Source organism: Theobroma umbraticum, unplaced genomic scaffold (genome assembly GCF_002168275.2).
Source record: "Theobroma umbraticum cultivar Fairchild unplaced genomic scaffold, ASM216827v3 scaffold_239.1, whole genome shotgun sequence".
Lineage (NCBI taxonomy): Eukaryota > Viridiplantae > Streptophyta > Magnoliopsida > Malvales > Malvaceae > Theobroma > Theobroma umbraticum.
Genome location: NW_018397273.1, coordinates 123702 through 138774, shown reverse-complemented (window position 1 = coordinate 138774; position 15073 = coordinate 123702). Strand labels below are relative to the sequence as shown.

At 35.0% G+C, this 15073-nt stretch overlaps 3 protein-coding genes across 3 annotated transcripts; 1 reads left to right on the top strand and 2 right to left on the bottom strand.

The window, feature by feature from the left end:
• Positions 1-651: 651 nt before the first annotated feature.
• Positions 652-3503, top strand: PHT3;1 (phosphate transporter 3;1). Its single transcript, XM_021442190.2, has 6 exons — positions 652-1159; positions 1834-2195; positions 2287-2330; positions 2527-2741; positions 2838-2962; positions 3063-3503. Exons 1-6 carry the CDS (start codon positions 827-829, stop codon positions 3109-3111), a joined length of 1128 nt encoding a protein of 375 aa, XP_021297865.1. The 5' UTR covers positions 652-826; the 3' UTR covers positions 3112-3503.
• Positions 3504-4116: 613 nt separating this feature from the next.
• Positions 4117-7446, bottom strand: DET3 (vacuolar ATP synthase subunit C (VATC) / V-ATPase C subunit / vacuolar proton pump C subunit (DET3)). Its single transcript, XM_021442246.2, has 11 exons — positions 7233-7446; positions 7074-7142; positions 6676-6803; positions 6464-6563; positions 6283-6350; positions 6060-6201; positions 5564-5680; positions 5286-5411; positions 5113-5196; positions 4950-5029; positions 4117-4545 (listed from the first exon to the last, which is right to left on the bottom strand). The coding sequence occupies exons 1-11, from the start codon at positions 7344-7346 to the stop codon at positions 4446-4448; spliced, it is 1128 nt and encodes a 375-aa protein (XP_021297921.1). The 5' UTR covers positions 7347-7446; the 3' UTR covers positions 4117-4445.
• Positions 7447-9098: 1652 nt separating this feature from the next.
• FUS3 (AP2/B3-like transcriptional factor family protein) lies at positions 9099-11835 on the bottom strand. The gene is made up of 6 exons (XM_021442329.2): positions 11563-11835; positions 10173-10262; positions 9912-10012; positions 9663-9709; positions 9484-9560; positions 9099-9383 (listed from the first exon to the last, which is right to left on the bottom strand). The coding sequence occupies exons 1-6, from the start codon at positions 11833-11835 to the stop codon at positions 9099-9101; spliced, it is 873 nt and encodes a 290-aa protein (XP_021298004.2).
• Between the last annotated feature and the right edge of the window lie 3238 nt (positions 11836-15073).

The following is a 15073-nucleotide window of genomic DNA, read 5'->3' as shown; positions in this document are numbered from 1 at the left end:
GATAATAATTAATAATACAACTGGTTTGTCTTTTTTTTTGTTATTTTTAACAATGTTTTAAAATAAAGTCTGATTTTTATATTATAAATTTATTTTTCATGATTTTTTTCATAGTACAAAATCAAAATTTTTGCTTTAATTTCTGGAAAAATAAAAAAAGGATAAATTTTTGTCTTAATATCTAATTTTTTTGGGATATATAAAAATGAATTATGTTTGTCATATTATAAATTTATTTGTAATGATTTTTTTTATATTTTCATAATAAATTATATAACACATTTATATTATAAAAAAAGTTGTTCAACATGTAATATAAAATAAAAAAATAATTTCCGTAAAAATAAAAGAGATAAAGATTTAAAAACAAAAAGAGTAATTAATAAGATTACTGTGTTATAGTTATCCAATTTCATTCTTCTAAGTTTTCACAGACAAAAAAATGAAAAGCATAATATGTTTCTCTCAATTTGTTGGAGGTGCCGTCAGGGTGGCCCAATGAAGGGCAAGGCTGCGCCAGCCATACCCGGCCAGGGGAAGAAAAAACTATTGAAGGTTGACGAAGTGTCGTTTTCGTAATTAACAGCAAACCTCATGGTCAATTCGGTATGGTATGTACAAATCACGCGAGGGTTTTCCCCTCTCATTTTCTTTACCCAATGAAAGCGGAAATGCCAGTTTTCTAAGACAGCATTTGGCAGCGAGAGATTGGGAAGAAAGAGAGCAGAGAAGAGAAGAGAAGAGAAGGGAATCCGAGAAAATTTTCTCTTCGCTCCGTTTTCTCTCGCTTCCATTTCTCATATTTTCTCCCTTCTTCCCGTCGGCGATGGCTTCGATTTCCGATTCTTCCAAACAGTCCCTACTCCCGAGCTTCCTGTACTCTTCTGCTCCCAAGTCATTCTCTCTCGATCGACTTCTCGGCGCCAACAATCATGCCTTCGGTACTTCGCACTCCGCTATGCTCGATACTCCCGCGGTATCATCCTCTCCGTCGATCAAGACGAGGACGTTCATGATCGCCTCGCCGAATGAGCCTGGCAAGAAGATCGAGATGTACTCGCCACAGTTCTACGCTGCTTGTACCTTCGGCGGTATCCTTAGCTGTGGTCTCACTCACATGGCTGTTACTCCTCTTGACCTCGTCAAGTGTAATATGCAGGTTTACAGATCTGGCTCTCTTTTTGTACCTTCTCTCTAAGTTGTTTACTAATCTTTGAGGTTAGATCTGAGCTTAGCTTGTTGCGCGTTTGAGAATTTTTGTTAACGAATTATTGCTTATTAGATCTGTGCTTAGTATTTTACTGCTTCAGTTCCAGAAATATATCACTCTGTTGCTGTTATTGAAGAATTTAGACGCGTTTCTTTTCGATTTTGATGCCTTAGTGTTTGATTTTTTGGCTTTTTAGAGTTTCATTGCTAGAAGTACGCAACTCTGTATGAGTATCACTTTGATTGCACTCGATATTTGATTTTTCTGTCAAAATCTCTCGCTCTTGATTTTGTACAATAGGTACTTTTACTTGATTTTTATTTTGTGCATTATGTTATTTATTGAATATAGCTTGTAATTGTATTTGTTTTATTGTTTGTAGAAGGATTTCCTAAATTGAAGGTGATAAGTTTTGTTATATGAATTCTTGTTTTATTTGTTTCAGTTAATCTATGTTCAGTTTTCATTGTAATAGTTTGTATATTATGCACCTGACAATTACACATTATAGATATAGTTATTTTACAATAGAACAGTAGATTATGCTTTATGGGATTGTTTTTATGTTACCAATCTGGTATGGTGGAGGATCTAAATTGACATCTGGATTGTTGTTTTGCCAGATTGACCCTGCAAAGTACAAAAGTATTTCATCTGGTTTCGGAGTTCTGCTGAAGGAGCAAGGAGTCAGAGGCTTCTTCCGTGGCTGGGTTCCTACCCTTCTGGGTTACAGTGCACAGGGTGCCTGCAAGTTTGGATTCTACGAGTTTTTCAAGAAGTACTACTCTGACCTTGCTGGACCTGAATATTTTTCAAAGTACAAGACCTTGATCTATCTTGCTGGCTCTGCATCTGCTGAGGTGATTGCTGATGTTGCACTGTGCCCCTTTGAGGCAGTCAAGGTCAGGGTTCAAACCCAGCCTGGTTTTGCTAGGGGTTTGGCAGATGGTCTTCCCAAGTTTGTTAAATCTGAAGGTGCTCTTGGGTATGTTTCTCAGCGTTGTTTAATTTTCTGTTTTAAGTAATACAGGGAATTGTTTGTCAGAATGAGCTTTCTAATAATTTCCCCTTTGCAGATTGTACAAGGGTATTGTTCCTCTTTGGGGCCGTCAGATTCCATGTAAGTTTGGTGGATACATGTGCTAATTACAGGCTTTATTATCATTACTTATTTTTTAGGTTCTAGTACTGTCTGCTTGTGCTTCCTTTTTTTTTGTTTCTCGCTATTTCTTTACTCCACTTTTTTCATGGTAGTTCTAGCATTTGCTAATTATATCGAAGTGAAGGATTATTTTGACATTCGTCCTTTCTTTCAGATACCATGATGAAGTTTGCTTCATTTGAGACCATTGTTGAGATGATCTACAAGTATGGTATCCCCACTCCAAAGGACCAGTGCAGCAAATCTCTGCAACTTGGTGTTAGTTTTGCTGGTGGTTACGTTGCTGGTGTGTTCTGTGCTATTGTTTCTCATCCTGCTGACAACCTCGTCTCTTTCCTCAACAATGCCAAAGGAGCAACTGTTGGTGATGTAAGTTCTGTACCCTGGATAATCCTTTTGATCTTCAATTGCTGTTAATGAATCATTTTTACTTTGCCATGACCCTAATGTCTTTTGGCTATCTAGGCTGTGAAGAAGCTTGGTTTATGGGGTCTGTTTACCCGTGGGCTTCCCCTTCGTATTGTCATGGTTGGAACGCTAACTGGAGCTCAGTGGGGTATCTATGATGCATTCAAAGTGTTTGTGGGACTGTAAGTTCTTCCCACCATTGCTATAAAGCATCAGTCTCTGTAAATACGGATTTTCATATGATTATAGTTTATGCTGATGGGATTTTGTGCAATCTTTCAGGCCAACCACTGGTGGTGTTGCTCCTGCTGCTGAGGTTGTAAAGGCATAGAACTTCGGCAAAATCAACTGAAATAGTTTCGTTGTTCTAATAGGCCTTTCAAAACCATTTCATAGGGATAAAATAAACATAGGATTGCTTGAATGACTGTCGAGCTGGTGGAAAAAATTCTTTTTGCTTTCAGAACTTTCTATCAACTCTTTTTTGTGTTGACTACTGTTGGTTATCGTCAGAGGATGATTTTGGTCTCATCCTCTAAAAACTCCAGAGACCATTTTTTGTAGTTAGAATCATCATATGTGAAAGTTTCATTTGAAGATCAAAATCCCCCCACTGTAGCAGCATTAAAATAATGAGCAGATGGGGGGTATACAACTGAGTTTCTGTCTTTAAACTTTTTAAGCAACCATTTGATTTATGCGGAGAGAATTTATTTTGCTGTATCAAGGCATGCAATTTATGCTTTTTAATTTCCCTTATATGGCATTGCTGTAGTCATAGTTATCTTTTCGATTCCTTTGGAATTTCTGATATGGGTCTTATATCTCATAGTAAATTTCATTTATATTTATGATTTTAATTTATGTTTCACCTAATGTTTTGGTGGTCTTTTTAATTAACATTTCGTAGATATTTTTTTTCAGTTGGTGATTTGTGAATGTTTTTACAAATGATTAGATTGTTAATTTTATTTACTAGAATTCAAAAAAAAATTTTAAGTGTGAATAGGCAAAATAATTTTATTGTTCTCAATCATATTTTTATATTTTTATTCTGAGTCATAGATCATTTTATAATTTTATTAGTTAAAATATTTTATGTTAATATGACATGTTCATGTGAAAACTAAAAATTGTGAAATACAATGTAATTATATAACATTAATGTATCATGTTATTATCATATTATATGTTAAAATATAAAAAATTAATTGAATACAATATAAAATAGATGTAAATATTTTTAAATACTTCAAGAAGGTTATTAGATATTATTTCTTTCATTTCCGACCAACTGCTCATGCTGCATGCACCAAAGGTAAAGCAAATTCAGAGAAACAAGAAGATGCATTTTATGATATATATAAAAAGCAATCACGATACAATATATCACTGCTCGTTAAAATATAAACCACGGATCAAAGCCTCATAAATTTAGAACACAATAGTTTCAGACAGCTTCCCCCACAAGGTTCATCCGCCATATCCCACAAAACCCTCAAATGGAGCTTCCCTAAGCAGAGGATGGCATAAATAACAAAAAGAATCGAGCTGTTAAAACCTAATATACAGCATCTCCGACACTCGTCCTTATTATTATTGTTGTCCTGATGAATGTGCTTGGAATCAAGAACAGACAAAAGCTACTTGAGACTTTGGCGTACATCAAGCAATGTTGATTGTAAAGGAGACGTAGGGATGGGCGTCGGCATCACCTCCTAAACCAGCCATTGCTCCACTTTCATCGTCAGTCTTCCAGTATGTGCTGCATTTTAAGGAAGGTCAGTATTGGTTTGAAATTCGGGAAAGCAGGAAATAACATTGTAAGACAATCAAGGCAACTTTTTTTCAAGATGGACAAGGTAAAGTTCACAGTTACACAACAGATACGATAAATACGGTATGTTCAAGATTTACATAGCCATTGTTACCAGACGTTAGACATGTACATACCAACTCATTTCAACACAATTTCCAGTTAATCATATTCAGAACATTTCCACAATGCAGACTAATTGCAACAAGATGGGGAATTTGAAACACAATTTTTTCAATTTGTTTGTGCATCCATATCGGGCAGATTTGCACAATGTAGCCATGAAAATTGGTACCATTTTCACTAAGGTTTCATCAATCACACACAACAAAAATGAAGCCTGTTGGACTTACCTGTTTGTACTATCACATAATCCTTCAAGGATGAACCGCACTTTCTTCTCTCCCTTCACAGATGGAGCTAAAACACATGCCTGGAATCAGATCAAACCAGTACTCAGTCTTCACGCAAGTGTTGGTTCACAACCGATTATGGAAATCAAAGAGTTAATGTTACCAGGAAAGATGGCGGCAAACCATATCTCAGAATGCTCTCTGAAAAGACACGTACAGCACAAAAGTGCATCCAGGAGCTGAAAACCTACAGCCAAACAACTCATTCGTAAAACAGTTCAAAATGAGTGATATTTGAGGAATGTTGCAGGAAAAGAATAAAGAATCGCAAAATACCTCTCCATAACTAGCATAGCACCATTGCAAAAGAGAGCTTCGCAAGCTATCTTGGTCTTGTATCAATTTTTCTAGTTCCTGCTTTCGACTCTCTTGTGCTTCTGGACTATATTCAAAATCACGAATCTGATTGGCATCAACAGATATACAGCAACATGGGAATAAGACATCCTCCAACCAAGTTAAAAATTTTTAAGGATAACACTCTCCGTGCATAAGAATGCCAAAAGAATGGCACTCAAATAGAAAATGAAAATGAGATTGTACAATGCACTCACTTGGAAGCCTCTTTCGCGTGCACTTGTTCTGAAATTGTCTGCAACACGACCAAATAATGTGACAGTGTAAAGAGCATATTCATTATCTTCATACAATTTTTTGGAGGACCTAGGGACCTGAAAACAATTAGCTGTGTCACTCAGAATGACCTCAACAAACAACAATAAAGTTTAATAACTATGAAATAAATAAACAAGTCTGCTGCTACAAAAAGTAAATGCTAAGAGAAATGGCTCTAAACAATAAGGTAAACCTAACACACACAAATTTTTGTCATTAATAAAGCTATGAAGTTTATCCCAAAAATGAACTCTATTTCTCAAATCCCCAATAATAAACTGGCACAATGAGTCAGCATCACAAGATTCAGCTATTCCAGAGACTTCAAAAATATCACAAGAAGAATAACTTCTCTGTCAGGTGGCATTCTATAGCAGAAGCAGCAATTAATAGACAGCTGGAGTTAACCTTTAAACCAAGAATGATATTGCTTACCACATAGCTAGTCAATGTTTCATAGCTTGACAGCCAATCCTTCTGTGCATACTTGGGAACAATTGCAAGGAGAGTCACTAGGTGTTCCGAAGTAATGATATCTTCTGGCTTCACTAGATTAGAAACATCACGAACAGCCAAGCTAAAATAGGCAGAATTTGATCAGCTATTAAAACAAAATATTCTTGCATACGCAACAATCAGACTAAAGCAATACTCATACCTTCCACTTTGCTTTCTATTTATGGCATTAAGCTGCCCGCGCACATTGTTATACTCAGCGACACGAACCTAACATAATACACAACACGTTAAGACCTAAACTTTCCATTCAACCTACAAATGTCATAAAGCAAAGTGTATAAAGGTGTATAAATCAGAAAATACAATGGAGAAATTGTTACCTTGAGATCATCCTCTATCTTTGCCACTTGAGTGTGAATACCATCAACAATTTCCCTCAAAGGCGACATTGTCGGGAACTTCGCTTCATCCCAAACAAACCTTCCATCACAACACCAAAAAACCAACTCGTATAAAAAACACACCATCCATACTACCCAATCAGATCCATTACTAATTCCACATTCACTCACTGGAGTAATCAAAATTTTACCTGGTTAGATAAGAATCAATGGGCACTCCATCGACAGTGAGAGCATTGCTCTCCATTCCGGATACCCTCTCCAGTTCCTCGATCTGCCTCCTGATCTTGTGAGAAACTCCTTCAATGAAGCTATTTGACTGGATATTCATCAAAATCACCAAAAAATCAAATTCAATTCCATAAAATTCCCTTAATTTCATTTGTTTTGTCTTAAACTAATCAAAAGACATAAGCTAATAGTGAATAAATCAAAGTAAGAATACAAAGTTGATAAATTTTTAATTTCAATGCTTCAGTGTAAACATCCGAAATTAGCAGATCTAAGAATCAGTAGAATTTGACGAACAAAAAGCAAAAAGAAAGGAAATTGAAACTGAACCATCGTTACAGTAAAAAGAGGATATTACCTTCAAGAGATCATCGCTGAGAGCAAGGAGAGAGTCGAGAGTCCCAACACGGAGATTGGGTATATTGAACTGTAAAATTAAATTCAATTAGAAAAAAGGAAAAAAAAAAGAAGAGAAAAATCAGATCTAATTGGGAAAAAAGAAAGAAAGAGAGAATACTCTGTAAAGAGGAGTGTCGAAGGAATGTTTGGAGATTTGATCTTGTAAACTATTCCAGAGAGTCGAGGCTGAGTTCTGAACCGGAAGAGACACCACCCAGTATCTGCTCGCCATGGACAACCAAGAAAAACACAGAGAAACAGAGAGAGAGAAGACGGTCACAGCTCGGGTGTCGTGGCTATGGCTATTAGTGGCAAAGGAAGGATCATCAAAAACAGGTACAACATTTAAGGAATTTTACTTTATATTTTTTAAAATTTAATTTTTGCTGTTCTTTAATTTTACTGTAAAGAAGAAGTATTTTCTTTTTGGAGCTTATATTCCTTATAAAATAAAAACAATAAATTAACTTATTAATTCTTCAAACATTTACACATAAAATCGTAGGATTAATTATATATATATATTTTATATATATGCCAGGTAATTTTGAGGTTTTAAGTACTAAAAATGTTTCTAAATTCAAACAAGTCATTATTATTTAATTTGTATTCATACAAACTCTTAATTTTATCAAAAAATTAATTATCATTAGATTCAACATGAATTGATTTTTTTTGTCTCACTTGATAATCGGTGATTTAAAATGTATTACGTTGTTATGTCATATGTCACATGAATAAAAAATATTAATTAATATTAAAATTGATGATTTTTTTATTAAAATTAAAGATTCATGTAAGTATAAATTAAAATATAAGAAGTAGTTGGAGTATAATAAAGGAATATAAATTTAATTGTTAATAGATTTTTTATTATTTAAGTCTAAATTTGATAACTAACCATTTCCATATCTAGATATTGGAAATAAGATAACAATTTGAATTTTTTACTATTTTATTGGAAATTGTTCAAATCCATAATGCTTATATATTTTTTTATTTTGTGTAAGAATTCATTATTTTTTTAAAGAAAAAATCTATAAGATTAAATTTGTTGCAAAGAATGTAGAGAACTAGTAAGTACTGTTCTCAGTAATATTTGGCAGCATGGAACTGGCTGACGTCAAAAAAAAAAAATACAGATAGCAACGCACTTTGTACTATTATTTTTATTTTTCTTTCCAGGAAAAGTTGTAATAAGTGGTAGCAATTTATTTTATGGAAATGTATTTTTTTTCTCTTTATTTTCTCTAGGTTGTCCTTTTACCTTGAGGAAAAATCGATTTTTTTTTACTAGATATAATAATTTAAAAAAAAATTAAATTATTTAATTATTTAATTTTTTATTATATTCAATTCAATTTTTATATTTTTATTTTAAATTATATAATGTTTACTTATCATTTTTATACTTATGTGAGGTTGATTTGATCACATGGTATTATCATCATGGAATCAAATCAAAGCCTTACATTTTATGACTGCAAGTCAACAAAATGAGGTCAGTTTAAAACTCTTTCCTCTTTTATCATCTTCATAAAAAAATCAATACATTTGTTCAATTACACACCAATTTTGTCATCACACACATGCAAAGATGTTTCTACTAAGTATAATCCCAATCTCCATATATATTGATTCAAAGGCTTAGGATTCAACTGAGACATATATATATATATATATATATATCCCTTGATTTAATTGAGAATGTAAATGAGATACTACACAAATATATGAACTGAGATATCCCTTGATTAGTAGATTTAGTCATGTCCATATCGAAAGAAACACAGGATGATAGCAACAAGTTCTTTCACTTGTTTACTTTTATTCTTTTTTTTCCATCGGGCTAAATATGCTGAGATTTGATGCAAAAGTACAACATTTCAAAGACCAAATTGAAGTTGCCCCCACATTCTTTCAGATTTCATGAGATGAAGCTGTGCCAGCTTGGTTTAACAAAATATAACACCAGTGATGTAATTTAAACTTGATAAAACTCGTCAAGGGACAAGTTTTCAACCGAGCCAAAGCTTTCGAGAGATCCGATCCTTGAATAGTTGGTCATTGATCCACCCAGAAAATCAAGTGGAGAGTCATTTGAGAAGGTCGTGTCATAGATAAATGACATGCCAGCATCGTCCATCGTAGGATAATAATAGGAGCTGGATTTACTAACCTCATAATCATGGAGGAATAGGTCATTCACCGCATTTCTAGCTATGTCAGTATATACATCTTGATCAGAGGCCTTCTTAGCCTGGATTACCTGAAAATCTTTCGGCAATGAGAAGACTAGTAATAGCAATTAACTGAACATCAGTTAAAGCTAACTCTAAAAAGCTAAAATTCATATTGGCAGATCATACATAATTTTGATTTTGACTATCCTGATACACCATGATGAAATCACCAAGCTGTAATCCATGTGTGTTAACAAATTCCCCTGTGAAATTTAATGCAGCAACGATCAATCAATCATGGTTTGACAATGAAAACGTTTTCAAGCGTAGAACAGAAAACTTATGAGGGGACGGTACGCGTTTACCTGTATTTTCAAGTACATACATACGGCTGTTGTTATTAGGCCAAAACCTGCTTACAAAGAAGGAAACAAAAAGTTTGTCATGCTTTTAAGCACAAAAATAGATATCATTCTTCTGCCTGATGTTCATCCAACCAAAATTCCATCCACATGAAGCAAGCCCTATCAGACTAGCTAATTCTTGGTGATCAAGTTTCCTTTAAGTTTTCTTACCACAGAAGATCAATGCTCAAAAACCAGTAGAGAACTTACCTATACTTGAAGCTCCACACATGCAGGCCATCTAAGTCATCCATGCTGATAAGAATCCCTTCTTTGGACTCAAGGACAGGCAAGTGAGCCTCCGCTGCTCTCTGAAACGAAAAGTGTTTAATTCAAAATTTTCCACGATAGCGAATTGCGTCAAATGAATGGTTCGGATAAATTACACAGGCTGGCAATGTTTTAAGCACCATAGGACTTCAAGAATGGAAAATAAACAAATCTGAAAGTGGGAGAAGAATGAATTGAAACCTTTGGGAGTATCATTCTTCGGAGGGAGCTTACGTCGCTGTTCTTAAGTTCCTTCTGGAAAAGGAATCTCAATTTCTTTGGATCAATAACCTAAAGCATATGATGGTTATGAGGTCATCAGAATGATCACCAAATAGAATAAAGAACCATTGAGATAGCTGAATCCAAAATCCACTATATCTATGAGACAATGATATGCAACAAGACAGAATGGCAACATTGCAACTTCAAACAACAAACATGAAACGGCAACTACATCTGTCAGAATACAAGAAAATGTACAAAACATGCTATGCCCCGGGGCAAGCTGGGAATGGGGTAGCCTCTTCAGTCTTGACACATTTGATCAAATTATTAGGCAAATGAAAAAAATATAGTTTCTTACTAGACTAAATTTCAGGTGGGATCAGAGAATTGGAGAAACTAATTCCGGGCTCCATTGATTTTTGAGATACTTACAAATAATTCATAGAAGAAAAAGAATCTAAATAATGATTGCAAATCAAGGTAAATTTTAAAGAATGTCTATAAGCACATTATGCACTTGTTCAAGTATAATTAATGTACCGTCTATTCTTAAATTTACTAAAAATAATATGTTAACCGAAAAAACTTTTCTTAAAATAAAATTTTAACTAATCTGTACAAGTGTCTATACATATCCGTTAGCTAGACCTATCAAGAAATTATTTAATCTAAAGTCACAGATTTCAGCATATCCGTTAATTCTTAGGTCAAAAACAAAAGTAGAATGCTGAGAACGCAATGATTCTCTATGAGAAGATCAAAATTTCTTTATTAGATTTTGAGACAAATAATTGACAATTTAATCTGCAAAATACCAGATATATAATTAGCTCTTAAATAAATTACTTTTTCTGTTTTCCCATAAACGAAGGGCAGCTCCTTCTCTATAGACCATGATTTTCTGTTGATGTTCTATGTCAGGTTGATGGATCGATCTTTGCTGTTCTGAGGTAGCTGGTATATACTTATTAATTAGATAATAAGATTAGTAGTAAGCAACGACAAGAAGTGAAACCAATCTTTTTTTGCTTTTGGAAAAAGAATGAATTACATTGGCTAGCTAGCTAGATTGACAAGTAGAGCATATATACAGTGGAAACAAAGAACAATTGTAGCAGATATGATCTGTTACTAGGTATTATATTAACAAGTCCGAGCAGGAGCATCGTGACAGGATAATTGGAGACAATAAAACATGACAGTAGCTCACATCACACTGCACAGGGTCGAGGGAAGAGTTACTTCCACCCTGTAAAGAAAGCCCAGACCCAGACCAAAAGACTGAACTTAAGTTTCGCTGATAGTTTGAGCAAACCAAAAGAAAATAATATGAAAATTTTCAAGTGAGAAATTGAGAACTCACACGTGCGGGAAGAGTGGAGGATGGCACGTGAGAGCTACTGGAGGAGTTAGTGAAAGAGAGGAGTTTGATGGTGGACGATGATCTCCTCTGTCTAGCCATCCTTTTCTTCCTGTTAACACCAAAGCTTGGAACAGCAGCGACAAGGTCACGGGTCAACCCGGATCGACCCGAGGCTTGATGGGTCTTGTCCCCTCCTACAGTGACACCCTCTACACCTGCCACCAAAGCAAACGCCTCGGGTTTCTCATGAACACTAGGCGTAGCCGCAGCCATCATTAGGGTTTTTTGGGCCTTAGCTCAATTGGCTGAACACCCAAAATATAACTCAAAAAGAAAAAACAACAAAACCCAAAAGGGTAAGGGAAAAAAAAGCTTTAGATTTCTGTGTGAGAGACTGCTTCTCTCTGGCTGTGCAGATCGAAACTACCCGGTGATGGACGCTCGGCAATCACGAAATGGAGGGTTTTGGGTTAAAGAGAAAGGTAGCCCTTTACTTTTGCTATTTTTAGCAAGGTTTTGGTGAATACATTGCCTGGTTCTTGTGACATTTGTTCATCTCACATTCATGCTTTGCTTTTAGATCATTTGTTCTCATTCTAAATAAAAAAAACATGCTCACTCTGATGACTCCACTGGGTAAACTTCGATGGGTTAAAGCTGGGTTTGAAGTTGATAACAATCTTGAGAAAAACAAAGCAGGGTTAGGGTTCTGCTGACAAATGTGCAATGTGGATTCATGGGCGCTTCCTTTTGTGTGTAATTTTGTGTTGGTAGGGAAAGAACCCAAGACGAGGGAAAGTAACCAGAGTTGAGGTTAAGAGTTAATGTTGAGAAATGGGAAGTGTTGGGTGGAGGATAGGGGTGGTTAGGCCACAGCCAAGAAATGGCTGACGAGTGGAAGGTGGAGAGCTTCCAAGTGTTACAAAAGTTCTGCATCTTTTTGCAACAGAAATCAATGGCGTTTGGGCTTTTTGAAAGTGAGAAAACTACCCCCACCTCTCTGAGCTAATCATCTCTTCCTTTCTCTAAGAGTGGTATCTTCTTTTTTCGAATTTGAAACTGGCCGGGAAAGTAACACCAAGCCGCTCTGTCTGAGCTTCTTCTCCTCGTCTTGGCCAAAGCTTTACGTAGCGAGGTTGGGGGTTTGACATGTTTGAGAAATCAGAGGTGCGGATTTGATCATGATGGCGAAGCAAGCGGAATTAAGAATCGTCTAATGGTTTTTCTTTTGTCAACAAGAGCTGAGCTTGTATTGCCACGTGCCCGCCATGCAAATGAGCTTGTTGGATCAATAAATGAGAAGATCAAGCAGTAAATGCAAGCATTATTATAGATGCAAAGGCCAAATTTCCTTTGGCTTTACGATATTCTTTTCCATTGGTGGTGGTTCTTAACACTGCAGATTTCAGTAACGTCCCCCTCCACCCTCCAACAAATTATCAACTACTATGTATGTATACTCATCAAGTGCAAGAGTGACTGCTATTATATGCAAATCCAAATAATCGATTGAATTCAATTAATTCCATTTGGTTTTTTATTTTGATATTAATCAATTTGATCTTTTTTTTAATTTCCATATCAATCGGATACGAGAGGGGGTTTATTTGACTATTTTGATATATTTTTTACATTTAAAATTTATAACTTAACCATAAAAAATTCAATCATTAATTATATTATGTCTATTAACATCTTTAAAATGTATATGATTAAACTAAAATCATTTACACTTTATTAGTGACACATTAAGCAAAATTTTAATGTTTTAAGAGTTTTTTTTTTAAATGGGTTCCATGCATAAAGCGTTTTTGAGAATAAGCCTCTCCATAATTTTAATTGTTTTTAGCCAAGAGAATTAAAATTTGGACAAAATTATTGTTAATGAAACCGAATCATTTGTTTGGCTCCCGCCTCAATCGAAAACCTATTAACAAGTATGTTTATAAGGTCCATAACTCCTTAGTTCTCATCGATAGACCGTACAATTTCTTAAAAGTAATTCTGTTGAAAGCATTCCTCGCTAGTTCAACTTTCGAGCATTTTCGCAGTGGTAGAATCATTTTGGAGTGGTTATTATTCGCATAAAGGTAGTTCACATATTAAGTAGTGAGAGGAAGTTCACATTACGCGAAAAAAAGTATAATATATATTTATTTTATTTTGAACCATGTGAAAAAATGGTTATTCTTCATGTTTTTCTTTTTTTGGTTTTTGAGCATAAACTTATACATATTGCTTGTTCATATTGATATTCTTGTTGTTTGAAATTGTTGAATATAAACATGAAGGTGGTATTGTTGAGGTTGTTGGGGTCGAAAGGTGATCGGGTACGCGTGATTGGTTGATATGTATGCGTTATGACAGTTTGATAGGAATTTGGTTGAAGGTTTAGATATTGCGTGACTGAGGGCTTACTTACATGGTTGGCACCTTATGCATGATTGGATTTTGGCATGCGGTCACTTAGGGTGTGTGTCATTGCATAAGGGTTTAACATTGCGTGACTGGTTGATATGTGATTACGTGCCATATTGATAGGTCATTGTGTGACAGCATGAGGGATTTTGGCATGGGGTTAGGGTGTGTGTGATTATATTAGAGTTTAACATTGCGTGACTTGTTAATAAATCATTATGTGACAGCATGACTGGATTTAAGCATGGCGTCACTTAAAGTCTGCGTGATTGTATTAGGGTTTAACATTGCCTAACTGGTTGACAAGTCTTTGTGTGACTGGTTGATAGGTTATTGAGTGAATATCATTCAGGCATGGCGTCACCTAGTGTGTGCATCATTCGATTAGTTGTTCTTTGCATTGCTTGACTTGTTTATAGATCATTGCATGATTTAATGTTAATAATTGTGCGACTTATTGATAAGGCATTGTGTGACTTTTTTTGTATGAAATTGCACGATTGTCATAACTGCATGAAATTTATTTGTATGGAATTGCATGACCGACATTCCGTTCATTATGTGTTATTTTGGGTCAACTGTAATGCTTTAAGATGTATATGTTGATCTACTTCATAATCCATGGTTGACACTTGCATTAATTATTCTGTTTCAAGGCTGTCTAAAAATAGTTAAAATTATTGTAAGGGTTATTTTTGGAGTAAGCTTTTGAGGAAGGCTATTTCTTAGAAATTCCTCTTGTTTTTTTGTTAATTTACAATGATGGTATTAACATGACCAAAATGGGACTGTTATCTGTTTCATGTTTCAGATGACCAGTTCAGGAGCAAAGCAAGATAATGTGGAATCTTTGCTTTGTGTGTTAAGGCATCGGTAAGGGTTTAACGCTGGCATTAACATCCACTGTAAGTGGTCACATCTGCATGTGGCACGTAAGATGCTGTATAGAGTCAATGAGTTGGAAACCTTGAAGAGAACATACTTTAGGCATATGATAGACGTCGAATCAGAGAAGAGTTTATTTTGTGCCAGTCTCATGTATAACCTAATGTTGCGTAGAATCAATGAACCTGACACTATCAAGGGTGAGTTA

What these genes read in the sequence shown, in the direction of transcription:
- DET3 (XM_021442246.2), bottom strand. Translation starts at nt 7,346, where the DNA reads ATGGCGAGCAGATACTGGGTGGTGTCTCTTCCGGTTCAGAACTCAGCC. An exon ending in TCGACACTCCTCTTTACAGA is followed by an intron (nt 7,143 to 7,232) that starts GTATTCTCTCTT and finishes TTAATTTTACAG; the next exon opens with TTCAATATACCCAATCTCCG. An exon ending in AATAGAAAGCAAAGTGGAAG is followed by an intron (nt 6,202 to 6,282) that starts GTATGAGTATTG and finishes TGCCTATTTTAG; the next exon opens with CTTGGCTGTTCGTGATGTTT.
- FUS3 (XM_021442329.2), bottom strand. Translation starts at nt 11,835, where the DNA reads ATGGCTGCGGCTACGCCTAGTGTTCATGAGAAACCCGAGGCGTTTGCT. An exon ending in CCTCCACTCTTCCCGCACGT is followed by an intron (nt 10,263 to 11,562) that starts GTGAGTTCTCAA and finishes CATATGCTTTAG; the next exon opens with GTTATTGATCCAAAGAAATT. An exon ending in GTATGTACTTGAAAATACAG is followed by an intron (nt 9,561 to 9,662) that starts GTAAACGCGTAC and finishes TAAATTTCACAG; the next exon opens with GGGAATTTGTTAACACACAT.